This window comes from Toxotes jaculatrix, chromosome 10 (genome assembly GCF_017976425.1).
Source record: "Toxotes jaculatrix isolate fToxJac2 chromosome 10, fToxJac2.pri, whole genome shotgun sequence".
Classification (NCBI taxonomy): Eukaryota; Metazoa; Chordata; class Actinopteri; family Toxotidae; genus Toxotes; species Toxotes jaculatrix.
In genome coordinates, this window is record NC_054403.1 from 12,948,237 (window position 1) to 12,972,211 (window position 23,975).

A 23,975-nucleotide genomic window follows, 5' to 3' on the forward strand; every position below is an offset into this window, starting at 1 on the left:
AATAAATAAAATCACCCAATTTCCTGCACACAATCACACTAATCCAGTTTATCACGAAGCTGATTATCTTATTGCTGTTGATCATCAGCTGTTTTTGGGTGTCTGTTTCCACCTAGTGGTGACTGGTGAGAGCTGTTGGGGGTAATGCCACACAGCACCTAACAATAAATGACGAAGCAACTTCAGTCTTTATTTCGTATAGCTGTGGCTGCAAAACATTTACTTAGTTTTTCTTTTTACAACTGATGTTATTTGTACCAATATTGCCTACTTAAATGAATTACACTAACTCTTGTAAGAGACAGCAGAGCAGAAAGAGAGCTACTTACACTATAACAGGGTATAAAAAAGAACGTACTCTGTTAGTGCCATGTGATAAAAATCAAATACAAAAGTGCAAAGAGAACACATCCACTTCCGACATCTAACCCTATCATCTCACTTCACAAAATAAACCGTTGCGCTTCAGTTACAAAAAGAAAAGAGTTCACATTATATTTACTGCAACCTTTGATTTGAGGCCATGCCAAGTGAAAGATGCAGCTTATATACCGTATACGGCAACACACTCTGGTCATCATTAACACCCTAACACAAAGATTACTTACATTTAGTTGTTATTCTCAGCATTAGTTCATTCGTTTTTCCTGACAAACCAGCAGGTATTGTGACGGTAATTTTCATAGTAGCAATCATTTCTAGCAATAAAAACATCATGCACAGAGAGGAAAAAGTTGAAAAGATGGTGGTCTTTAGCTGGATATGATAGTTTCCATTTCATTGTGATTATGGCACACATTTTTTTTTTTTGGTCCATGGGATAATGAATGCTTCTTTTCTCAAGCCTGTGGCCATCTTCCCCCGTGATCTTTACAGGAAATAGTCTGGAGTACGCCGCGTCACATGGGGTTCTCCTCTGCGTGGTGCGGGGTCAAACTGTAGGCTAAAAAAAGAAAAGAAAAAGAAATCACAACAAAGGGCAGGACTTCTCGACTCACTTTCAAAATTTTTGTCAGTAATAATATATTTTATAATATATTCATATTCATATAAACAAAAAAAACCCTTTACTTACAAGGAGTACTTCAATGTGTCATCAAGTTCCATGATTGCTGCCTGGTTTCCACACCGATAACAATAGTTTGGTGCGCTGAAGATTGTCACTACATTGCGGTCGTGGCACCAATTATAACCCTAAATTAAGAGATAACTTGCATGTTACATATTTGAAATTCCCATCATTTAATGTCATAGCTGTACCTGCAGTGTCTCCAAGGACAAAATAAGAATTACTTTCAGTATGTAAACTACCTGTCAAAACTTTTTCCAGTTCCTACTGAAATCTGAGAAGCTGAAGTCCAGTGGGTCACCAAAAACTAAAATATTCATGAAAATTTCATTGAAAACTGGCCTTTTTATGGATTATGAACCTGGTAAATTCACAGCTTTCCTGCAGTAATGAAAGTAAATGCATCCTTGAAAATGAATGCAAACAATTCATACATGTGCCCCAGTTTCGATGACTTACAAACCCTCTGTCTGTACAAAGGCAGTGCAGGAACAATCTGTGTTATTCCATCCTGTGATGTTTTACTAGGACAGTACTGTACTGCAGGAAGTAGAACTGTGTATTTTTATCAGAGTGCTGAGAAAAAGACAAGTAGCACAGGAAGACAGCCTGGCTCGTCAGAGGTTCATCCTACAGCAAGATAATGACCCAAAACATTAGAGGAAAAGAACTAGACAGTGGAAAGAAATTCACAAGTGCATTCAGCTGCTGAATGATCCAAAACTTTAGATTACATTTAGTTCAACAAGAAGATTCCATGACTTTAATCATCTTTATTATTTGTTTGACCTATGGTTTACACTGGAACCTTACACTATGAAAATTTCAGTAAGAACTGGAAAAGTTGAGGCTCTAAAACTTTTTAATGGTAGTGTACAAAAAGTTAAAGTACCTCCATCACCAGCTGGTGGGCTCTTGAGACCAAGGTTAGGCCATTTGCGTGGTTGAAAGTCTCAGAAATGTCCTGCCCGAAGGTGTAACCAGCACCACGGGGAGAGATGCCCCAGCCACCACGGTCATCTGGGTCTGACCATAACAAGTCACACATGGGACCCTGAAGCAGGAGGGAAATACAAGTGTTGTTTAGTATACTGAACACACAAAAATATTTGAAAAATGTGCTTCACAAATTCACAAAGACCCAGCTGACACTTTCAAATTGCTTCTTTTGTTTGATCAACAGATCAAAATCGAAAGGAATTCACTATACCGACATGGAGGACTAAGAAAACAGAAAATGTTTGCTAAGAGGTAGCATAAATGTGGATCAGCCTTTTGGCTTGTCGACCATGAACATGGGCTGAATTTACCTCATGAGGAACCTCCTGCAAGCGATCCAGCGCTCTGATATGTTCCAGTGTGTCTATAGAAGGGGATAATCCTCCATGGAGGCAGAAAATCTTCAAGAAGAAAGGATAAATATAAATACTGTATATAAGTGATACAATCCCTGTGTCTGTAGTATACAAGGTGCGTCATAGGTGTCAATCTCACCTGGTTATCTACTAGTGCAGTGAGGGGCAAGTAGTCAAACAAATCTGTGAAGTACTTCCAAACATTGGCATTTCCGTATTTCCTCAAGCACTCGTCGTAGAAGCCGTACACTTGTGTGATCTGTCTGCTCTCATGGTTCCCTCTGAGAATTGTGATTCTTTCACGAAACCTTACCTACAAAAAACAATGTATTTATAAATAAAATGCAACAATCTTCTGCCATTGTACTAGTTTTTAAAACGTTTTTTTTTTTTTTACCTTCAGAGAAACCAGGAGTGTAACTGTCTCCACAGAATAATAGCCTCTGTCAACATAGTCTCCCATGAAGAGGTAGTTAGTGTCTGGGGACTTCCCTCCGATCTTAAACAGCTCCATTAGGTCATGAAACTGACCGTGGACATCTCCGCAGACTGTCACTGGACATCTCACCTCCTGCACATTGGACTCCTTCGTCAGGATCTCCTTGGCCTTGAAAGGGGGAGTAAGAAAACACAGGACGATGCTGAGTGACAGGTAATACAGAGTATGGTGCAGTGTAGGAGTGCACTGTGGGTTTATGTTGCAAAGAAGCCACATTAAAGCCAAATAATGAATATTCATCAAGGGTACAGCAGAATATAATACAGTTTGCTGTTGTAGAGCCAGTGCACTCCAGTGGTGAAGAGGTACCAAGAGTGGGCGTAGCTAGGAAAACATATTTGCAGGCATGTCCCTCCATCTTCTTGCCGAGTGGGCTCCCTTAGCAATGTACTGCACGAAGCTGCAGCCAAATGGTGTTCTCCAAAGCAAGGCTCATGCATTAGCTCACGTTAGTCCAACACTTTTGTTAAGATAGCAGTCCGGTAGCACTGTCGAAAGCTAAAGACGGGGCACTAATAGCTCGTCTGCCTCCCTGCGCAAACCTTACCTTTTCGCATAGGACTTTGACCTGATTCTCTGTGAGCTGTTTGCACTCATTCAGTTGTTCAATCCATCCGTCCAACTCCTTGGTGAATGACTTGTCGTCCATGCCTGGTTTGCCGTCAGCTAGCGAGCCGACTAGCTTTAAAAATCCTCGGGAAAACCTCTCGTTGTTCCGTTACGTTTTGATGGCCCGGTAACGTCCTGGCAGGCTCCTCTGGTCATTCGCCGCGCGCGCGCGCGGGCGTGTGTGTGTGTGCGCGCGCTCCGCGAAAACGAATGCGTCAACTGTCCTGCGTCCCTGCAGTTTGATGGGACTAAAGTGTCTAAGTTCACATGATACAGAAATCAAATGATGTACTTGTCCTCGTTAAACGTCCAAGGTCATAAAAGACTGTGAAAGTGGCTCACAGATATTGTAGACCCAGCCCTGCCGACTGTGGTCCAAAGCGAGCCGGAGCAACAAATCATATGTGCGTCACCGCATCTCTGCTGGGCCGTTCAAAGTGAAGTTTTTAAAAATGTCTTTATGGTGGGGATTCATATAGGCTTCATATATATATATATATGAGTATATATATGTGTGTGTGTGTATTATATATGTATAATATTATATATGTATAATAATACATAATACATCGCTAATAGTGCTAATAGTACTAATATAATAACAGAGATGTTACTCGTAATAAAATTTTGTTAAGCGAGATTGACTGAAATAAATGGAAAACCGAAAGTAATATTTTTAAAGCTGACTAGCCAGCTGTTTAGTAGAAGCTGGTACGTAAACAGCTTGGAAATTAAAAAGGGAAAGGCAGCTAAAACATGAATATGACACAGTGTCACTCAGAGTGAGGAACCCACAGAGAAATATCAACCTTTCAGCTCCACTGGGCTTTTTAGCCTCTTGTAGGTCATTGTATTGGTTTTACCAGACCACAGATTTATTGTATGGTTCAGTGTTAACACCCGTGCTGCTTTCAGCAACAGCCAAATGTTTTCCGCTAAGAAGCTCAACTCCCTGTATACCTACCTAAAGAGTGAACATTGAACACTTAATTCAAGTGGGCAAATATGATTCCAAGTGAAAGCTGATGGTTCTATAAAAAGATAAACATTACTATTTCAAATTTAACCCATTAGCCATAATATGTCAACGTTGTCTGTCAGCTTATTGTGAAGTTCTTATGTCCACAGCGGCATAAGAAGTGCTTCAAAACCGACTCATTTTTCAAAAGCGTTTTGCTTGTGCTTCCTTGCCTTGTTTTATTCCTATTTCTTAGCAACGATTTTCACTTGTGTGTGCTGTATTCTACTTAAGCATTTGCTTCATCATCCTCGGTGCCCGACAAGCCCTTTGTAATCCTGGACAGAGTGAATATAGTGAGATATTCTTCGCATCAAGAACGTTTCAGAATTCGTTGGGCCTGAACTACATTACCCACAGCTACACGCCTTCCTCTAAACTGCACATGCGCAGTCATTTGTTCTACTCTGGACAGCTGTAGGAGAAAATGGCAGCACTCATGCTAGGACAGCAGGTAAGACATTCAATGATTTTGGTGATTTTAAATCATTCTGAAATACTTATGATGGATATTTTTATAGATTAAACACTTGTTTTAAGTAATGTGCTCCCTCTAATGACCAGGAGGTAACACTAAGTGTCCAACAAATTCACACGAGGCATTGCACTTGAATGACTGCTAACGCGTTAGCCTACCAGCTAGCTGTCTTTAACGTAAATGGTACAAAACGTGCGAAGAGTTCATCATTTCAAGTTCTGGTTTCTCTCGTGTTGAAATCGTGCAATTTTCGTTTCTAGGTCCGCCAGTTCAGCACGTCTGTGATCAGACCTGCAGCAAAACTGGTTAAGGTAAATAACGCCAACCTGCACGGAGCATAACCGCTTGTCTACACCCTGTAACAGAATTAGTTAACGGTCACAGTTTAGTTAATCTCTGTTTATCTCCTTCTAGCCTCCCATCCAGGTGTATGGAGTAGAGGGCCGTTATGCCACTGCTCTCTTCTCAGCTGCCAGTAAGCAGAACAAACTGGACCAAGTGGAGCAGGAGCTGGGAAAAGTGTCTGTAAGTCAAAAAAAGAGCCTGAACTGCAGGTCAATGATGTAGAGGTCAATGAATAATAAAGGTAGTGTTTTCTTCAACATTTTATAGCAGTCATATGAATGCTATTTTTAGTCATTTTGCCAGTGTCTTAAAATTTCTAAATGTACTTTATATTTGAATAGTAAATCATTTGCATAAGGTTTGATCTGCTTAAGATTTTGGTAATAAAAGTAATTTCATCCCAAGCTGTCTGTCTTCTAGTAAATAAACTCAGTCACTGTTTACATGCTGTGTGCCATCTTGTTTTTTTTGTTTTTTTCAGACCATAATTAAGGACCCCAAGATTTCCAGTGTTGTAATGAATCCTCACGTGAAGCGCAGCATCAAGCAGAAGACTTTCAGTGATGCTCTTACAAAGGCTAAGGTTTCACCCATCACTGTCAACCTCATCAGTGAGTGGTCACTGGCAGGGCCGAAGTGGCCCCATCATATCTATGCATTGGCTTCTGTCTTAGCACATAATTCTTAATAATAGCTTAAAAAAAAAAAAAGACCATCGTAGGTTCTGTTCTGCTTGTGTATTGTGTGTACGTGTCAGTATAGTGATCATAAATATCACTGTTAAAACAAAATAAGTTTAAGATAATTCATTTAGGTCAATATAGATCACAAGAATTTGAAGTAACACAAGTGTTTGTTCATTTTTTTTAATTACTTTTTATTTAAATTTTTTTTTAAGTGGACCCTTTCAACACAACTGGATAGACATACTTTGTTGTGTTCCTGTGACCTCTGTGGAGGAGAAGTTGTCAGACCTAAAGACAACAATAGGCTGCACTGATGTGAAACTGGTTCATGGTTCTCAATTAAGTGGGAAAACCATAATTGCATAAAAGCAAAAGTACAAATGTTATAAATAAAAATGGCTTTTCAACAAGTCCATTGTAAACACCACAATGCATTTTCCACAGCAGCGTTAATACCAGAAGTCCTATGGTTCAGTTAGTATACGAGTTCCATATTGATATTGGTCATAGTGTAAATGAAGTTTGGAGCTTATGGTCCAAAATTTGACATTTAAGCAAAAACTTCAGCTGGATGAAATCGCAGACAATATTTATCTTGGATAAATGTAATACAGCATAAATGTTGTTCACTGTGTAAAGTTTGCTCACTCAAGGGTGTCAGAGGTGCTAATACAGAAGAAACATGACAGCAGTGAATCAGTCTAAAATATATCCTGCTTTTTTTTTTCTTGCAGATGTTTTGGCTGACAATGGTCGTCTCACTCTAACTGGTGACGTTATCTCTGCTTTTGGCAAGATGATGAGTGCTCACCGTGGAGAGGTCATCTGCTCAGTCACTACTGCTCAGGTATGAAATGGGTTGACATGCAGGATGTGTGCCTGTATTTCCTTCTTAAATCTCCTATACCTTAAAACAAATCACCTCGTATAAAAAGTATTATGAATCAGTTACTCAAACGTGATTTGCATTATTGTTCACTGTGCAGTACAGTCATGGAATGAATATTTATCAATTTCAGCCATTGGATGAAGCTAATCTTGCTGACCTGAAAGTAGCTCTCAAGGGCTTTCTCCAGAAGGGTGAAACTATCAAGCTGGAAACAAAGGTACTTTGAACATACATCAATAACATACAAATTACCAAATAACACAAATTTTGCGGTTTGTGTTACTTCTTTCTAATATAAGTTAAGGTGAAATAAACCAGTTTGTTGCCAATTTAGTGAATCGTCAGAAATGCAATTTTGAGTCATTTGTAATTTCAACTGTTGTCTCCACTTTACAGTCGGATCCTTCCATCCTGGGTGGCATGATTGTCAGTATCGGAGACAAGTATGTTGACATGTCCACCAAAACAAAGATTCAGAAGCTGACCAAGCTCATCAAGGAAGTTTAAGTCCTGTGGACTTAATTTTTGCAAAAGAGCGGAGACTACCATCAGGGGACACGCCGATAAATGTATATTGCTACCTGTTCTAGCACTGCAGTTGCTCCATAAATCCAGTGTCTGTGCTTAAGTTCATATGGATGTTAATAAAAACTACAAAAAATGGAGATGGTCTTTGTTGTTATTGATTGTTATTATGACACTTGCCCTCATTTTTAACAGTCACCACTGATGTTGTAGACACGTTTAAGTAAGTGAAATAGTTGGAAAGTTGTATAGAGTGTAGCAGTTGTGTAGTTGCTGCACTTAGTTACTTTGTAACTACAGGCCCACCTTTTGCTATTGCGTCTTTGTTTAAATACGGTCTTAATTTGGTAGAACCACACTGAGTGACTGTTTCCTGGAAGCCCTAGTGCGCATGCGTGGTGAGCGCATCCTGTTTTATTAAAAAATTTTTTTTTTCCAGGCGAAAATGGCTGCCTCTCATCTAAACCTCTGCTAGAAGGATTAAATGAACACAAAATACGCAGCAGAAATCGCAGTCCCGCTTCAACACAATACTGATGGATGCCAGGCCGTAGTTTGTGCAGCGCCTTCAGGAAGATGTTGTGGCTGTCAGAGAAGGAAAATGTATGCGATTTGAAGTTAACCCTTTCCAGCCCGGCATCCACCAACAAATGAGGTACGAACTATTCATTTTACGTTCTTAAGATAGTTAAGCATTTTCGAAGGAATACGTTTACATTTAATTTTGTACCTTTCATCTTTTTTTTTTTCATTTTTGCAATTTATAACTGTAGTTTACGTCGCTTTGTCTTCACATTACTTATGTTCTGTGTTGCAACGCTAAAAGGCCTGTTTGCTCCACCAAAAGTAAGCTATTCAAAATGCTCCTTTGGGTTTGTATTCGGGTAAATGTGCATTCGTAGCTTTTCTATCTAATGTTCATTTCTCTGCACTCCAACAGAAAATGATGCATCAAGTGACCAGCAGCAGCAGTGACTATTGTATGAGTGGACTGGCAGAGGACTGTCATCCAGCCAGCCACTTTGACTTATGTAGCACACAATCCAACAAATTCTACCCCTCTCCGACAAACCCAAGTTTGCAGCTGTCTCTTGCGGGTCTAGCCCCTTTGCCACAGGGCATGCACAAAACGATGGCATGCCAAATGCAAGACACACAGAACGACTTCCAAACTCAGACAGTGAGAATCAGGGGCAATGAGATTGCAGGGCCTGATGGCTCGAAGAAGAAGAAGGGCATAGTGAAGTCAGGGCGGAGAGGGAGACCGTCGGGGACCACAAAGTCTGCCGGTTACCGTACAAGTACTGGACGTCCACTTGGAACAACTAGGGCGGCTGGGTTCAAAACCAGTCCTGGAAGGCCCCTTGGCACCACCAAAGCAGCAGGATATAAGGTCAGCCCCGGCAGGCCCCCCGGCAGCATCAAGAGTCTAGCCCGGCTCAAGAAGCTGGAGGCTGGTTGTGACAGCGCAAAGAAACTTGACTTTAGTAACTGCAGTGTTCCCAAGAAACTGGACTTCACTGCCTGTGATGTTCCACCTTTTCCATACACCATGATGGAGAAAAGAGACCTCTGTCAGCCCAGTAGCAAAGTGGATGAAACCAGCGAATAGTCCTGCAGCTTGCTTGAAAAACATTTGGGTGCATCCAACAAGAGGATTCTGAGGCAAACATTTCTCTGAAATGTTTTAGGAAATAACTATGTCATTTAGAAATTGCTCTGACTGAGTTTTCACTGTACAGTGTTTGACATTATCTTCATCCTCTCATAATAAGTGACTGAATCAGAACTATGTTATCCCATTTTGGCAGAGATGCATGCATATGAATTAATCACACCGATCAGTATAGGCAAAAAAAAAAAAAAAAAAAGTATGTGGTTCAAACATCACTGGAGAGTGGATCTTTTTTCCCCTCGAGCATTTTGTTCCTCTGAGTTGTGACATATTCTCTTACTCTGATTTAACATTTCCATGGCCAGGTTCTTGTGACATTTCTACATTTATAAAAAAAACAACAACTGCAATTTAGTCCAAACAGCCTGCAAAATCAGCTTTCTCCTGAACATTAATATGTGAATGTGTAATTGTCCTTTCTGTGTGTTGTCCAGTTCTCTATGAATTTCTTTTTGTGATATTATCCTGCATCATACCTAAAACGGGAACACAGCGATACAGTTTTAATTAGCTTGAACTGGTAAAACTCAATGCATTTTATCCTTTTGAACACAATATTTGTTATTTCTGCACTTTGTGGATATAGTTTTGATTATGTATTGTACTGCCTGTTTTTGTCCCCAAACTCACTTAATAAGCACTTCCGGATTTACATGTATGTTGTTATGCTCTTCATTAGGAAAAAAAATTACTTTATAAAACAGAAAAAATGCTTTGTGGAATATGTAATAAAAGCTAATGTGCTGTATGTGAAACCAAAATAAAAGAACGAAATGGTCTTTTCCACATATCTTCGGTCAAAGTAAAAGCGTGTAATTCTTCCTGTAGACACAAGAGGGCTCGTGTCACAGGATAATAGTAATCACCTTGTAATAATACCTTTATTTACCCCTATTAAATGAAATTGGGGCGTATTGACTTTCTTGGTTTTAGTTTATGGGCGTGCTCTTTCACCTTGCGAAAACAGAACTGGTTAAATAGACTAATAAAGGGTCTTGTTTTAATATAAACGATAGGCAGCTGATCTGGTGGGGTGAGTGAATAACTTCGAGTCTCTCTTTCTACTGGACCAATTCACCTAAACGGTTCTGGAAATGAATCACCTAAAGAACTGAGCCAACAACCCTGATAGTATTCTAAAAAAAAAAAATCTGCACAGAGACGAGCACCTCTGCTGTCAAGTCGGCGTGTAACCGGATGGTCTTTGTTTGATCTTCAAGGACTGGCCCGCTGCTGCGAGTCTATTGTGCGCTCTGCGTTTGCGCGTTTATGGACATTTATCAGTTTGATTTCACAATGCGCCGCACCTAATCCTTATTAATGTTCTGTGAGAACAAGCTCGAAGACAACCACTGGTGCTTTTATTTGGAGAAACACGGTTATTATGCGCGCTTATGGCCACACTCATTCCTCCTTTCTGTTCTTTTCCTGAGCGCCTAGCGGCCTGTTTCCTCATGTCAGAAGACTCTGTGGAAAGGCAACATGGCGCACGGAGTTTGGTTTGACCGGAGAGGCCGTGTAGCCGTTTGCGCATTGCAATCATTTTGTTTTTTCTCGATCTCCCTGCCGCTGCATAGCGCTAAACAGGCCTGTACCAGTTAAACCCAGAAACAGCGGGCCAGATGCGCCGAAACTGGCCACATTTCTAAAACAAGTCATTCATTCACATGTGATTATCATGTCAAAATTTTTTTTATTATAAACCAATTACAAATAGAAACTTCACCTGGATGTGCATGCGCGTGCATGTGCATGTAGGTGTGTGTGTGTGTGTGTGCGTGCGTGCTTGCGAGTGTGCGCGTGAGTTAGGAGGGTGAGTGTCACGGCCCTCTGCAGACGGGGGGTTGGGTAGCAGTGCCGATTGGTTGCTGCTCACCAACACAGTCAGCCTGGGCTTGTTTTAACATTAACAGGGGGCACTTCGACAGCAGGCAAAAATCATGTAGTACATAAGCCGCTGTGGCTGTTAGGGGACCGGTTATGGCACACTGAATTTCGTCGCTGTGTTGTGTTGCAGCGTAATGGAGATTTACTTGTTATTTTGCATTTCGGGTGACAGTTTTTTAGAGGGCCGCCGCTGATGAGGCGATGAAGTGCAGAGAATGAGAGCGGTGCCTTGGCCTGCTAGTGCTGCTGCAGCTGGGATTGTGCAGATCCGCTTTCACAAACCGAGAAAAACACTCGCTTTGTGCCACATTATCAAACATCCATTGTTGGTTTCACGGTGACCGACCTCCAAATGGTGAGTTTTTCGCGTTTTTCCGCGTGTTGATAGTGTTGTGAACTTAGTGCCGATCAGCCCCTTTTTTTGTGTGTGAGTTAATAGTAGCTTCCTATGTCGGTGTGTGGTTGTAGCTTGTTTGTGTGAGCCACTCACAGTGTTTCTGTGATGGCTCAGTGTCACTACCTCTGTTACAGCCTCAGCGCTCCTCCATTGACTGTAGTAGTCAGCGATCGCCATGACCCACAACCAGCAGACAAAGCGGCCGTATTTTCTGATACTTTGTGAATGAAATGTGTGAACAAAGTGGGCCAGCGGTTATGGTCTATGTTTTGTCTTGTGCCGTGCGACCGGCCTCTAGTATGGAGGCCATGCAATGTCGGCTTATTAGTGTGTGTGTGTGTTTGTGTGTGTGTATGTGTGTGTGTGTGTACGCGCAGCCCATTGCTGATCTGTTCCTTCATAGGTTTCTGTCGGACTGATATGATTGCCGCTCTATTTCCGCAATGTTTTTATGTTATTGACAGCATGCCTTAGTGTATTGTACAGTATATAAGCCTCGATAGCTCCCACAGATTATAGTTAGTGAGTGACTTAAATGGCACATTTCCATTGCCTAACCTGCTTCTTTTAATATTATTATTATTTTATTTTAATTAATTTATTTTTATTTTTACAGGATATAACCATGACAACATGAATCAGTCATACAGACAGGCTGTTAGGGGCTCAGTGTTTGGTTCAGGCCAGACAGAGTTGAGGCCCCGCAATGGCCTTGTGAGCACTTCCTATGGAAACCAATGTGGCATTGTGAAGCGTGGGTCAGACCAACCGTCAGCTGTGCAACTGCCATCCTCCAGTCTCAAACAGCCATCTGTACTGGGGTACAATCAGCCAGACCGAACTCACTGCTACAGCCCGCTGAGGAGGCTGCAGGACCTGAACACTGTTGTCCACAGGCCTGACCAAGAGAGGGATCGCCATCCAAAGAACCACTTGCACTGTGCAAGTCCAATCAGTGATGATGATGAGTTTGAGGCACCGTCAGTCCAACTTCCTCCTTCTCCAGACAATGATGACATGGAGCCTTTTGAGACGCTGCAGGACGTGAACAGAAATGGCTTCTCACCACAAAGTCAAAGTCCGGGCAGCTTGGAGCGCTGCTCTCCCATCCCAAATGGCTACCTGCATTTTGAGTCCACGCTGTTTGACACCAGTGACATTAAGGAGGAGGACGAGGAGGGGGAGAACGACAGTAGCGAGGACCTGGCGCCTTTTCATCGCTCCCAAAAGTTGCGTGAGGACCGAACTATGACTGACAGTAAGACGACATGCGACGCAGGGGTGGACAAAAGAACATACAAACCTACTGTTTTTAACCTGATGTCCAAAACAATATCTGAACTCAACCCTACACTAAGCCCCAGCGCACTGCCAGAAATCACTATGAGAGATGGGTGGAGTTTGGGTGAGGAATCAGACAGTGATTGTGAACTTGCCTCTCCTGTTGACCCTGGACTTATTTCACCGGCTGGCACCAACTCTAATGTGAGTCTGAAACAGCTGGGATACATGATTTATGAAGTTTATCATGTTTATGCATTTGAGAAAGAAGGTAGAAGTGCCCGTGCATCAAAGTGATTATAAAGTATCATTTATTGTACCTGTACTGCTACCAGCTGTAGACTTGTGTCAAATTTAAATTTTATTGATCTCATAGAAAGTCATTACACTGTGTATGTTAAGATATTTCACATGCTACCATAACATACAATACAGGCTCCTGACAGTATTAACATAATATTGGGATTCAAAAGTAAATAATACAAAAGAGGATCTTGTCTCTAAATATCTGAATATCCGTTCAATCATGACAATAATTTGGATTTGATTCTAACTAGATGACACACAGTACCTCACTTTTCTCAATTAAATTAAGTATTTTTATTGTCCTTGTTAGTCCAACAGCCCAAAGAAAAAGCCTCTTCCTGCAGTAAAATACTTGGAAGGAGACTTGGTGTGGGCTAAGTTCAACAGACGGCCCTGGTGGCCCTGCCAAGTCACCTGTGATCCAGACCAGGGGTCCCACACTAAGATGAAAGGTGAGGTTTGATTTGCATATGGATCTTTTGATCTGATTGTTTCCCACGGCTTGACCTGTACCTGACATGTTAACACCAACTGAGGGAGTTCTATTGTGTGCAAGATAATTAATAAGTTGGAAATTATTTTACTTTGTTCCAGTTCCCAGTCCCCGTCCTTGTCGCATGTATTTCCTGGAGACAATTGGAGAGATTGTGGAATGTGCCTGGGTCCCAGGAAATGTTGTTCTTCCTTTCGAAGGAGGCCATCAGTTTCAAGACTTACCTGTGCTTAGACGGAGAGGGAAGCAGAAGGAGAAAGACTACAAGTATACGGTAAATATATCAAATAATGTTAAAAAGTCTCATCTAAACTTACTGTGAACATTATTCTGAATGTCAATTCTGTTCTTGGCAGATACCCAAAAGTTTACTGACTGCATGGAAAGTCAGTGTGGCAGAAGCTGAGTATCTGCTCCCCGGTCGGCAAAGGAGCACTGAAGATGTGCTTTCAGTATCCATCAATGGAGAAGAGCGTGTACCCAGTCCACTCCCTGCTGAAAAGCCACAGGAGGCCCCCTCTCCCTCTGTGGACCCTGGCCGAACCCCATCACCAAATATGCCCTCCACTGAAAATGAGCACCATCTCACAAAAAACTCTACATTGCAATCCAATAAGAGCAAAGCCTGCAAGAAGAAAAAGAAATGTTTGTCTGACATATTTGGTCATATAGTAGGTGCATCAAAGGAATCATCGACCGGCACAAACACGACGGACCAGTCTCATACAACAACTCGTGCACTGAAAGCAGAGCCAAAGGACTCCCCTTATGCTGATCTGGATTCAGTTCCAATGCTACATCGTCCTAAACGCACAGCAGTGTCACCCGTACAGGATGTAGGCAGATTGGTCCAAAAAGAACAGGGCTCCTCAAAAGCTAAAACAAAGTTTCCTGTAAAAGTGAACCAATGTACAAATTCCCGTGATAGTGTTTTAACAAATAAGTTGACATCTAAAGACACAAATTCTGAAAAGACTTTGGGCAGCTGTAATGAACTGTTGTACAGTTCAACTGAAAAGCACTCTATGAATCTTCCTGCCAGCAGTCGTCTGATGACGAGGGCTCTCAAAGCGGAGGAAGAGACAGATCTCAAAGATGCACTGGCCGCAAGCCAAATCTCAACAAATGCCCACAATGATGATTGTCGCAATAATATACCTACTAATGCACCCATCAAAACCGAAATGTCTCCTGAATGGGAATCCCCCGGCAAAGCATCATCTTCTGCTGATCACAGTTCTCCAAAAAGGCGTGCAAGGAAGCCTGATAAGAAACTAATTCGGAACGGCTCTCTGATAAAGTCTAAGTGTGCAAGTGTACCCACTGTGCAACCTGTTAAGATCAAGACGGAAAGTGTCCCAGATCTATCATCATCTTCTTCCCCGTCCTTGTCTCTGTCTCCAATGGATGCCTTTTCGGATGTCAAGGAACTAATGTTTAAATCTCTTGTGAAGGAGGACAGCGGTGGCTCTGAGCTCACTGTATTTCAACCTGATTCCAGTTATAAATTCAGTACCTTCCTGATGCTGCTGAAAGACATGCATGATATCAGAGAAAAAGAAGGTAAACCCCTGACTCTGCCACCATCACCAGTCCTGATCAAGGAGGAACCCTTGGTGATCCCTACGGCCGCAGGAGGTGACCCGCTGAAGGGTTCTCGTGGTGGTTTCATTCAAGGGATCAAAACAGAGAATGGCCAAGTGGGGAAATCCACAACAGTGAAAACCAAGAACAGGACTAAAGCTATCATGTCAGCTAACACCTACCACTGTGAAGACTTTCCTGTTCACTCTCAGATCGGGATTTCTGATAAGCAGCGCAGAAAACAAAGACTACCTGCCAAACTGAAACTTAGCATACCTGGCCTTTCTTCAGACCTGGCTGATTTGGCTTATGGCAGGGAGTTTGTTAGTGGCCATTCTGACTTAGCTGATCCTGGATCTGGTCCCCCTGTTGCTGCTGATCCCTCTGCCAGCTACCTCGACAAGATCTCAGAAACCACAGTGGCTCCAAAGAAGCGTTGGCAGGTGGTTGAGGAACCTGCTGAACATAAGGGTGAGGTTATGAGCGAGGCGTCTGCAGAGATGAATGGGTCTTACGCCACGGGAGCATCACCGGATCTTGACCCGGAGGTCGAGAAGCAGGCAGAGAATGACTTCCTCTTCCTAGAGACAAGCAGCACAGCCGGTAAGACACAAACTCCGTGTCGTCGAGTTTGTCTACAGAGATGGTAAAACAAACACTAAAGTAATATGAATGTCATGTGTTTTTAAATAGGGCAATCAGAAAACAAACGTCTCCGTAAACCAACTAAAAGGCTCCTGGAGTCAACCGAGGAGTATGAACAAATATTTGCTCCAAAAAAGAAATCAAAGAGACACACCTCAGAATCTTCCAAAATGGTAAGAAGTTCATCTTTCTTTTAGTTCGCTTAGAATACAAATGGAAGTTACTACGACTGACGTACATATTAAGTATTGTTTAATCACTTGCTTCTTGAATGTTCTGTGTTTTTTTTAAGGGTATAATTGGTATAACGACACACCATAATAATAACACCATTCTAATTATGTCTGAGCAGATAGGCATTCCAGATCGTTCCATCATTTGTGGTCTTATTGCCAGGTTATCAAGACATTACTGCAGAAACCCATTTTATAGACTTTTCACCTTTGGAGGAATGTAGAATATCACTGAAACATGTGCTTCGTTTGTATGTATGTGTACACAGCAGACATCAGGGATGACAGCACTCCATGATCTCAGTACCACACCAGGAATCATTACCTCAGCCTCGTCTTCTGTAGAGCCCGAAGAGGCTCTGACAGAGCCTGAACAGAGTCCGTCTCAGGATGAGCTTTCTCCTCTAGCATCCTCAGTATCCCCAGCCACGACACAACCTTCTCTTGACACAGAGACAGCAGAAGAAACTGATCTACCTCCTGAATCTGGTAAATAAGTTTGAGTGTCTTTTCACTGAATAGTATGTTTAACCAGGAATCAACTGTCTTGCTGAATAATGTAAAGTAGACTGGTCTTGCGGTGCAGAATATTTCAGTTCTTTTATTATGAAAGAACCATTTTGTCCATGAGATGTTATTTTTACATTTGAATAAATAATGCATTATTTAATTGCTCTTTTTTTTTTTTTTTTTTTTTACTATAGACTCGGGGTTATTAATCCAAGAAAGAAAGAGGCCAAGGAAGCTTTCACACAAGGTGCTGGAATGTACCATAGAAGAAGTATCTGTTGCTCCTACAAAAAAGAAGGTATGTTAGGACTGAGATGGCGGTGGGCAAGTGTACTAGTGTGTGTGTGTGTACTATTCCAGTTAGGATATTGGACTAGCCCTGAAAATGAATGTATTTTCACAATTTGTCATTTGTTTGTTTTTTTAGGAGCAAAGGCGACACAGTGGAGTTACCTCAGAGGTAAAGGTGTTAGTCAAGAAAACTCAGGTTCTTCCAAAACAAATTCTATCACTGTCCTCATATCCCAATTAAAATTGTTATACTGTGTTTAATCACCCTAAACAATATTACATTGGATAGGTTGGATCTGTGAAGAAAGAGAAGCCTGTACCCAGCACATCCTCTGCCCCTGCTTCTGCCTCCGAGCACTCGGAGAGCAAAGATGTCCTTGGTGGCCTTGCCCCGGTCAGGCCTCCCAGCCCTCGAGGATCTAAGACCCCCAAGCAGGAGGCAGACGTAGAGGCCTGCAGCACTGAGGAGAAACAAAGCGTACACACTGGAACACTAATTCCCAAACCTGAGGTGTGCATTTTGTGTTGTTCAGCTAAAATAATCATTGGTCTTCCACCAAAGAGGAAAGAATCTATAGTCAAACATCCGTGAGTGTGAGTAACAACAAACCTTTCTTCATTTCTGTAGGTGCAGTCTGTCGGTTTGAATGACAGCCTCTCTTCCCATGTTGATGTAAAAGGGAAAATAGGAGCGACATCCTTGAAGGAGAATGTTTGTCAGGTGAGATGATGTTACATAGATAATTATTTAGATATTCTTTGCTTTGTATGGCTCAGTTTCTGACGTATCCTTTGTTTGTAACAGGTAGGTCACTGGCATGTCTCATTATGTATTTGCGTGTATGTTTTTCCTCAGGTATGTGAGAGGACAGGAGACCTGCTTGTGTGTGAAGGCCACTGTTACGGAGCCTTTCACCTGCAGTGTATTGGCCTGTCAGTGGCTCCCAGGGGAAAATTCCTCTGTCATGAATGCAAAACTGGTGAGTAAACCTGTTGTGTGACAGGGGTGTGAAAGCACTGATCTGTCACTGATCATAAAATGAGTGTTCTTACACACTTGCGTTTAGAAAGACTTATTTCTTTATGTTTCTTTCAGGTGTCCACACATGCTTTGTATGTAAGAAGTCTGGTAATGGGGTGAAGCGCTGCATGATACCACTGTGCGGGAAGTTCTACCATACCGACTGTATATTGGCCTTTTCTGCAACCCAGCCACATAACAAAGGCTTCCGCTGCCCTCTGCATGTTTGTCTGTCCTGCCACATCACCAACCCTCTCAATCTCTGCAGCTCTAAGGGTAAGTTCCAGTGTTTGCCTGTGAACATAATGTGATGGTTATTACATCTTTGAAATGATGGTCCACGCAGATTTGTATCACATCCGCTTCATATGCTTCCTGATTTAATGAGCTAAGATCTGTGGACTGTGCGTCCCATCAGAGACTCTGTGATATTTCTTAGAACATTGAAAATGCTTAAAGGTTTGGGTTTTTTTTAAATTCATTTTTTTTAATGACTTGCTGTTTCAGTGTAAACAGAGGTATACCTTCTAAGTTGTCTGTAAGTGATAGCCCTGACACATGTGTCTCATGTGTCATCAGATACAACGCCAGTAGCCTGAGATTCTTTGTTCATACAACATCCTTGAAACAGCTTCTGATGCTGGCAGTACAAACAGTGTGTGTGTGTTATCTTGGATTTTGGCAATTTGACCTGGCTCTGTAAAACAGTTGCTGCACAGGATTTTGGCACAGTTCGCTCGTAATCAGAAGTTAAACTTGGCACATTTAAATGGTTTCTTTCTTCTGCTTCGTGATACCATCTCTCCTGATAATCTTGTAAAATTGAATCAATTTGTGTCAGTCAGGGTGAGAGGGGACACGAGATTTGGAGTGAAGGTGCCTTTTAAGTACTCCATAAAGCATTCAGTGGACTGAGAGCCCTGTGTGTTGTTGAGTTATTGTTACACAAATCTTCAATTAAATGTCCAGATGTGCGTGGATTAAGCTGTCTTTGCTCCTCTGTATTTTTATTTTAGGTCGACTGGCTCGATGCGTGCGCTGCCCTGTGGCTTATCATGCCAATGACAACTGCATGGCAGCCGGCAGTTTGGTGCTGGCAAACAACAGTTTCCTCTGTCCGAACCACTTCACTCCCCGCAAAGGCTGCAAGAACCATGAACACATCAACGTTAGCTGGTGCTTTGTCTGCTCCGAAGGTGAGTCTGGTCTTGTTTCATGGTTATTTTAACCTGCGGTCAAAGCATTTATACATGCATATATACCACATATGTATTTCTGAATATGAGTTCAAGTGTAAATGACTTGGATTTGATCACACTACTGTGTTTTTTTTTCCAAACAGTGTCTGTGTTTTAAAATGTTAAGAACATCCATAAAAGTTCTTTTGGAAAATGCATTGTGCTTTATTCTTCAGGAGAGCATAATGAGTTGTAAATTCATTTCTCTGCCCCTTCCTATTTTCCACTTAAATGCTCCCATGGTAAATTTATCTGTAAAAAAACTGCTTGAGCTTTTCTTTCCATTTGCATACTGTGTCTACACACAACTATGCCTGTTCTGTGTGCTCTGTTGACAACCTGTTGGGCTCTGGTAACTTGCAATGGCACTTTGTCATTGTTTTTAACATTTTATAGACTGAATAGTAAAACAACCTAATCCCTTTAGCCAGTAAGCTAAGTTATAGTATTATGACAGCCCTAATCAGTGTGTTGTGTGTTTGCTTTGGTTTCGTAGGCGGCAGTCTGCTGTGCTGTGAGGCCTGTCCTGCTGCTTTCCATAGGGAATGTTTGAATATGGAGATGCCTCAGGGCAGCTGGTACTGCAATGACTGCAAAGCTGGAAAGAAGCCGCGCATTAAGGACATACTGTGGGTCAAATGGGGACGTTACAGGTAAGGGCACAACATTGTCTCCCTGTACACACAGTGGCTCTAAGCAGCAATTAGTGTACCCATATTTGTACTTATGAAACCTGACCTAACTCTTTAGGTGGTGGCCTGCAGAAGTCTGTCTGGCCAAAGATGTTCCAAATAACATCTTGAGGATGAAACATGAGGTGGGAGAGTTCCCAGTGCAGTTCTTTGGCTCCAAAGATTTTGTGTGGACATACCAGGCCAGAGTCTTCCCTTACATGGAGGGTGACACTCACAACATCGAGAAAATGGGCAAGGGTGCAGATGCAGTGTACAAAAAGGGTAAGTGCTTAAGTTCACTGTATTTTTCACAAGTGCTCAACTGGAAATACTCTCGTAGGCATCTTTGTTTTGAGTCTTTATGCTTTAATGGTCTGAGTAAAGATCACGTCTGTCTTCATAGCCCTGACTGAAGCAGCAGAGAGGTTCAGAGAGCTCCAGGCAGAAAAGGAAATGAGGCAGCTTCAGGAGGACAGAAAGAATGACAAGAAACCTCCTCCATACAGGCACATTAAGGTACTGTATGTTACCAAATACACATCTGTGCTTATCTAGACTGACCGAAGACCTGATCACTGATATGAACTGTAAAAATCACTTTCCTGTCACTGTGTCTCAGGTAAACCGGCCAGTCGGGAAGGCGCAGATCATCACAGCTGACCTATCAGAGATCCCACGTTGCAACTGTAAAGCCTCTGACGAGAACCCCTGCGGCATCGACTCGGAGTGCATTAACCGCATGCTGATGTATGAGTGCCACCCTCAGGTGTGTGCGGCAGGGGAGAGATGTCAAAACCAGGCCTTCACAAAGCGCCAGTACACGACTGTGGAGATTTTCAGGACACTGTCCTGCGGCTGGGGTTTACGTGGTGTGTCAGACATCAAGAAGGTAGGCTGGAAAAAAAAAATCAGACACAAGGTTCTTGAATTGTAAGAACTAACCACATTATAATCATTCCTCTGTTTCATCATTTCTTTCTTGTTTTTTTTTTCTCTCTGTTGCTTCTCAGGGAGCCTTTGTGAGTGAATATGTGGGAGAGGTGATAGATGAAGAAGAATGTCGAGCCAGGATCAGACATGCCCAGGAGAACGACATCTGTAACTTCTACATGCTTACACTGGACAAGGTGAATCTCAGCTAAATACCTGCAAACATGATGATGTGTGTATGGTACAGCTCGGCAACCCACTGGATTCATAATATTGATCTTGTTCCAAACCTGCTTGTATTTTTTTCTATTCCAGGACCGGATCATTGATGCCGGACCCAAAGGGAACCAGGCTCGCTTCATGAACCACAGTTGCCAGCCAAACTGTGAGACCCAGAAGTGGACTGTGAACGGGGACACCAGAGTGGGGCTGTTTGCTCTACAAGACATCCCAAAAGGTTTGAGTGACAGCCTAAAACTCAATGCAGATTTTTTTTTTTTAGAGCATAGAGCTAATATGACGTGTACTTTAGGTGTGGAGCTGACTTTCAACTACAACCTGGAGTGTCTTGGCAATGGGAAAACAGCGTGTAAATGCGGAGCACCCAACTGCAGCGGTTTCCTTGGTGTCCGGCCAAAGGTAAAAGTACACATCGAAACAGTTTTAGTGCTTCATGAACACGCTTACACCCTTCAGATGATCCTTTTCTAAATTTACAAATGAAATTGACTTGTAAACTTCCTATTCCTTTTTCTTGTTCAGAACCAGCCATCAGCAGAGAAACTGAAACTGAAGGAAGGAAAAAGGAAGGTCCCCATAAAGAAGAAGACCAAGCAAGAAGTGACCAAGGAAAGAGAGGATGAATGCTTTAGCTGTGGTGACGGGGGACAGATAGTGTCCTGTAAGAAGCCAGGTTGCCCGAAGGTCTATCATGCTGACTGTCTCAACTTGGCCAAGAGGCCTGCAGGTAACTAGAGATGAAGGGTTGTTAACGTTTACTACTAAAGGGGCATTATTTAATCTAAATTGTTTCGAAGCCTGACTCAGTTTTCAAATACGCTTAAGCACACTGGGCAGTGGAAATTTCAAACAAATTAAAGTACAGTGTGTGACTAATGTAGATGTAGTTTTGGTGAAAAGTGAAATATGAAAAATGTTTGTTTGTAAACAAGTATTACAAAGGAATTTTTTTTAAGGATTGATGTCAATGTTTGGCTGACTTTGGATGAAAGTGGAATAAACAGAAAAATGTTTAAGGACTATGTTTTGGGCTAAATGATGACAGAGCAACAAGATTTATCCAACAAAACAATCTCCTTTGACATCTGCTGATGACATGCTGCTTATGGAGACAGGTGTTTTCAGACTCACAGCCAGCTGAATAGCTGCCTTGGGATTTTCACAATCCCAGTATTCCAACTTTTTAAGCAGATTTTGACCAAACCTCTAAATGCTTTATAAGATGGAGCTGTTGTTATTCAAAACTAAATGGTTTATTATGTTCATGTAACGTGTTTCTGGTCAAAAATGTTAGTGTTTGTCCCTTTTAACCTAAAAAAAAAAAAAAAAAAAAAAACCCCACAATATTGAATCTTACACTGCTCTTGTCTCCAGGGCGGTGGGAGTGTCCGTGGCATCAGTGTGACATCTGTGGAAAAGAGGCAGCCTCGTTCTGTGAGATGTGTCCCAGCTCTTACTGTAAGGAGCATCGTGAAGGCATGCTCTTCATTTCCAAGCTGGATGGAAAATTGTCCTGCAGTGAACATGATCCCTGTGGGCCCGACCCCCTGGAGCCAGGGGAGATTCGTGAATACATGCCCAACACGACCTCTGTGAGGCCCGGGGCCATGGCTGGGGCCATCACTGCCTCGCTGGTCCCAGACTCGAGAAGAGCCAGTCCTTCTGCTGCTCCCATCTCATCCCCTGCTGGTCAGACTGCACTGGGCAGGCAGGAGCCTCCTCCTCGTCTCTACATCAATACAAAGACTGCTACCTCGAGCTTCATCCCCTCCAGCAGGTCTTACCGCTCAGACAGGACGGACGGGAAAGCGTTTTCCACTCCTACCTCCTCCAAGGATGAGAGAGAGGACGGTGAGGTGGAGGATGGGGAGGTGTGTGGTTTAGAGGTAGAAGAAGTGGAAGACGACGATGACGACGAGGAGGAGGAGGAGGAAGCGGAGGAGGAAGATGATGACATGGAGGAGATGGAGATAGTGGAAGACGAGGAGGGGGAGCCAGTGTATGGAGGCGACCTGCTGGAGGAAGACGATGAGGAGGAGGACGACGAGGACGAAGGAGGGGATGTGTATGACACTTGGGGTGAATATGTGGATGAAGATGCTGATGATGGAGAGGTGGAGGGGGAGGACTTGGAGGAGTGGGGGAGAGTGGAGGACGATGATAAATGACTCAGTCCATCCATTCCTAGGTAACTACTCAACAAAATGTCTCAATAGACTTTCAAAGGACAAAAAGAGTTTGATATTTTGGTACCTACTTGAACGCAACACTGCCTTCACTTTGGTACTACATTGCCTTCTCATCCACTGCTGGACTGACGGTGGGGATGTGTACTGGTGCTAAGGCTCGAGGGCTGATGCAGTCCGTCTCTTTATACTTCTGTCAATATGTTTCTTTGTGTCTGGTGCTGTTATGTTCTTTTGTTCTTTCTCAATATTGTTTACATTTTTTTGGCTTTTTTTTTTTTTTTAATGTTTGGAATATAAAAAAAAAGGTGAGAAGTTTCACCTGACCAAACTGTCACCACAAGGGCATCTTATGTTGTTGTTACTGTCTTAATCTTGTCTTTCTAATTACAAGAGTGATTTAAAAAAAAAAAATAGTGTTCTCACTGGTTCATGTTACAGTTAGGCACAACAATATCTGCTTGGTGCTTCTGAGGAATGCAAAAATAAACCCACTGGAGTTATCAACACTGAAATAATTCTTGTCAAAACAAAACAAAACAGCCTTTTTCTTGATTGATTTACAGTTTCTATTCATTCATCCTTTTTTCTCTGCAAACAGGTAGGTCAGAGCTCAGGACTGGACGCACAGAGAAGTAAAATAATTCCATGGCATTGCACAACCTAAATATACATCGCCAATAACGCTGACATTGGTTTTACAACCATCTCTGCTGTTCCATTAACGTAACTAGAATAAAATGGAAGTACTTATTCACTTGGTATCCAGTATTTCGTTCTCTTTACTGTCACTCCTGGCAGAAGAAATCTTGTTTAGAGTCAATGCAATGTATCGCAAGGCTATTTAAGCTTAAGAGTTTTGAGGTTTCCACTACTAATTGTGTTAGAAGGCTTGACTCCCATTAAGTGTG

General features: G+C 42.3%; 4 protein-coding genes across 6 annotated transcripts; 3 read left to right on the forward strand and 1 right to left on the reverse strand.

Moving 5' to 3' along the window:
• Nucleotides 1–214: 214 nt before the first annotated feature.
• On the reverse strand, nt 215–3,651 carry LOC121188743 (serine/threonine-protein phosphatase 2A catalytic subunit alpha isoform-like). The gene is made up of 7 exons (XM_041048600.1): nt 3,471–3,651; nt 2,822–3,031; nt 2,564–2,737; nt 2,380–2,469; nt 1,962–2,123; nt 1,076–1,194; nt 215–943 (listed from the first exon to the last, which is right to left on the reverse strand). The coding sequence occupies exons 1-7, from the start codon at nt 3,570–3,572 to the stop codon at nt 871–873; spliced, it is 930 nt and encodes a 309-aa protein (XP_040904534.1). The 5' UTR covers nt 3,573–3,651; the 3' UTR covers nt 215–870.
• A 1,295-nt stretch (nt 3,652–4,946) lies between these two features.
• atp5po (ATP synthase peripheral stalk subunit OSCP) lies at nt 4,947–7,613 on the forward strand. The gene is made up of 7 exons (XM_041047457.1): nt 4,947–5,004; nt 5,289–5,339; nt 5,443–5,553; nt 5,855–5,984; nt 6,794–6,906; nt 7,079–7,165; nt 7,345–7,613. The coding sequence occupies exons 1-7, from the start codon at nt 4,978–4,980 to the stop codon at nt 7,453–7,455; spliced, it is 630 nt and encodes a 209-aa protein (XP_040903391.1). The 5' UTR covers nt 4,947–4,977; the 3' UTR covers nt 7,456–7,613.
• Nucleotides 7,614–7,919: 306 nt separating this feature from the next.
• si:ch1073-44g3.1 (UPF0461 protein C5orf24 homolog) lies at nt 7,920–9,447 on the forward strand. The gene is made up of 2 exons (XM_041047425.1): nt 7,920–8,128; nt 8,414–9,447. The coding sequence occupies exon 2, from the start codon at nt 8,417–8,419 to the stop codon at nt 9,083–9,085; it is 669 nt and encodes a 222-aa protein (XP_040903359.1). The 5' UTR covers nt 7,920–8,128; nt 8,414–8,416; the 3' UTR covers nt 9,086–9,447.
• A 1,612-nt stretch (nt 9,448–11,059) lies between these two features.
• nsd1a (nuclear receptor binding SET domain protein 1a) lies at nt 11,060–23,606 on the forward strand. 3 transcript variants are annotated; one of them, XM_041048098.1, is made up of 23 exons: nt 11,060–11,390; nt 12,049–12,917; nt 13,330–13,471; nt 13,614–13,786; nt 13,869–15,699; nt 15,790–15,914; nt 16,244–16,463; nt 16,679–16,782; nt 16,912–16,971; nt 17,065–17,286; nt 17,404–17,496; nt 17,632–17,755; nt 17,872–18,072; nt 18,813–18,992; nt 19,531–19,687; nt 19,785–19,990; nt 20,112–20,224; nt 20,328–20,597; nt 20,719–20,835; nt 20,954–21,095; nt 21,171–21,277; nt 21,401–21,605; nt 22,253–23,606. In XM_041048098.1, exons 2-23 carry the CDS (start codon nt 12,066–12,068, stop codon nt 23,044–23,046), a joined length of 6,438 nt encoding a protein of 2,145 aa, XP_040904032.1. In that variant the 5' UTR covers nt 11,060–11,390; nt 12,049–12,065; the 3' UTR covers nt 23,047–23,606. The 3 variants fall into 3 exon arrangements, with proteins under 3 accessions (XP_040904032.1, XP_040904034.1, XP_040904033.1); XM_041048100.1 differs by having other exon boundaries at nt 16,912–16,944; XM_041048099.1 differs by having other exon boundaries at nt 16,247–16,463.
• Nucleotides 23,607–23,975: the final 369 nt, after the last annotated feature.

Bases quoted from the DNA above. Each gene is read 5' to 3' on its own strand.
- si:ch1073-44g3.1 (XM_041047425.1), top strand. From the start codon at position 8,417: ATGATGCATCAAGTGACCAGCAGCAGCAGTGACTATTGTATGAGTGGA.
- atp5po (XM_041047457.1), top strand. From the start codon at position 4,978: ATGGCAGCACTCATGCTAGGACAGCAG. The intron at 6,907-7,078 runs GTATGAAATGGG...TATCAATTTCAG, and splicing joins GCTCAGTCACTACTGCTCAG to CCATTGGATGAAGCTAATCT. The intron at 7,166-7,344 runs GTACTTTGAACA...TCCACTTTACAG, and splicing joins CTATCAAGCTGGAAACAAAG to TCGGATCCTTCCATCCTGGG.
- LOC121188743 (XM_041048600.1), bottom strand. From the start codon at position 3,572: ATGGACGACAAGTCATTCACCAAGGAGTTGGACGGATGGATTGAACAA. The intron at 2,470-2,563 runs GTGAGATTGACA...TTCTTCTTGAAG, and splicing joins CTGCACTAGTAGATAACCAG to ATTTTCTGCCTCCATGGAGG. The intron at 2,124-2,379 runs GTAAATTCAGCC...CTCCTGCTTCAG, and splicing joins TGCAGGAGGTTCCTCATGAG to GGTCCCATGTGTGACTTGTT.
- nsd1a (XM_041048098.1), top strand. From the start codon at position 12,066: ATGAATCAGTCATACAGACAGGCTGTTAGGGGCTCAGTGTTTGGTTCA. The intron at 13,787-13,868 runs GTAAATATATCA...TGTTCTTGGCAG, and splicing joins AGAAAGACTACAAGTATACG to ATACCCAAAAGTTTACTGAC. The intron at 16,972-17,064 runs GTTCTTCCAAAA...TACATTGGATAG, and splicing joins TGTTAGTCAAGAAAACTCAG to GTTGGATCTGTGAAGAAAGA.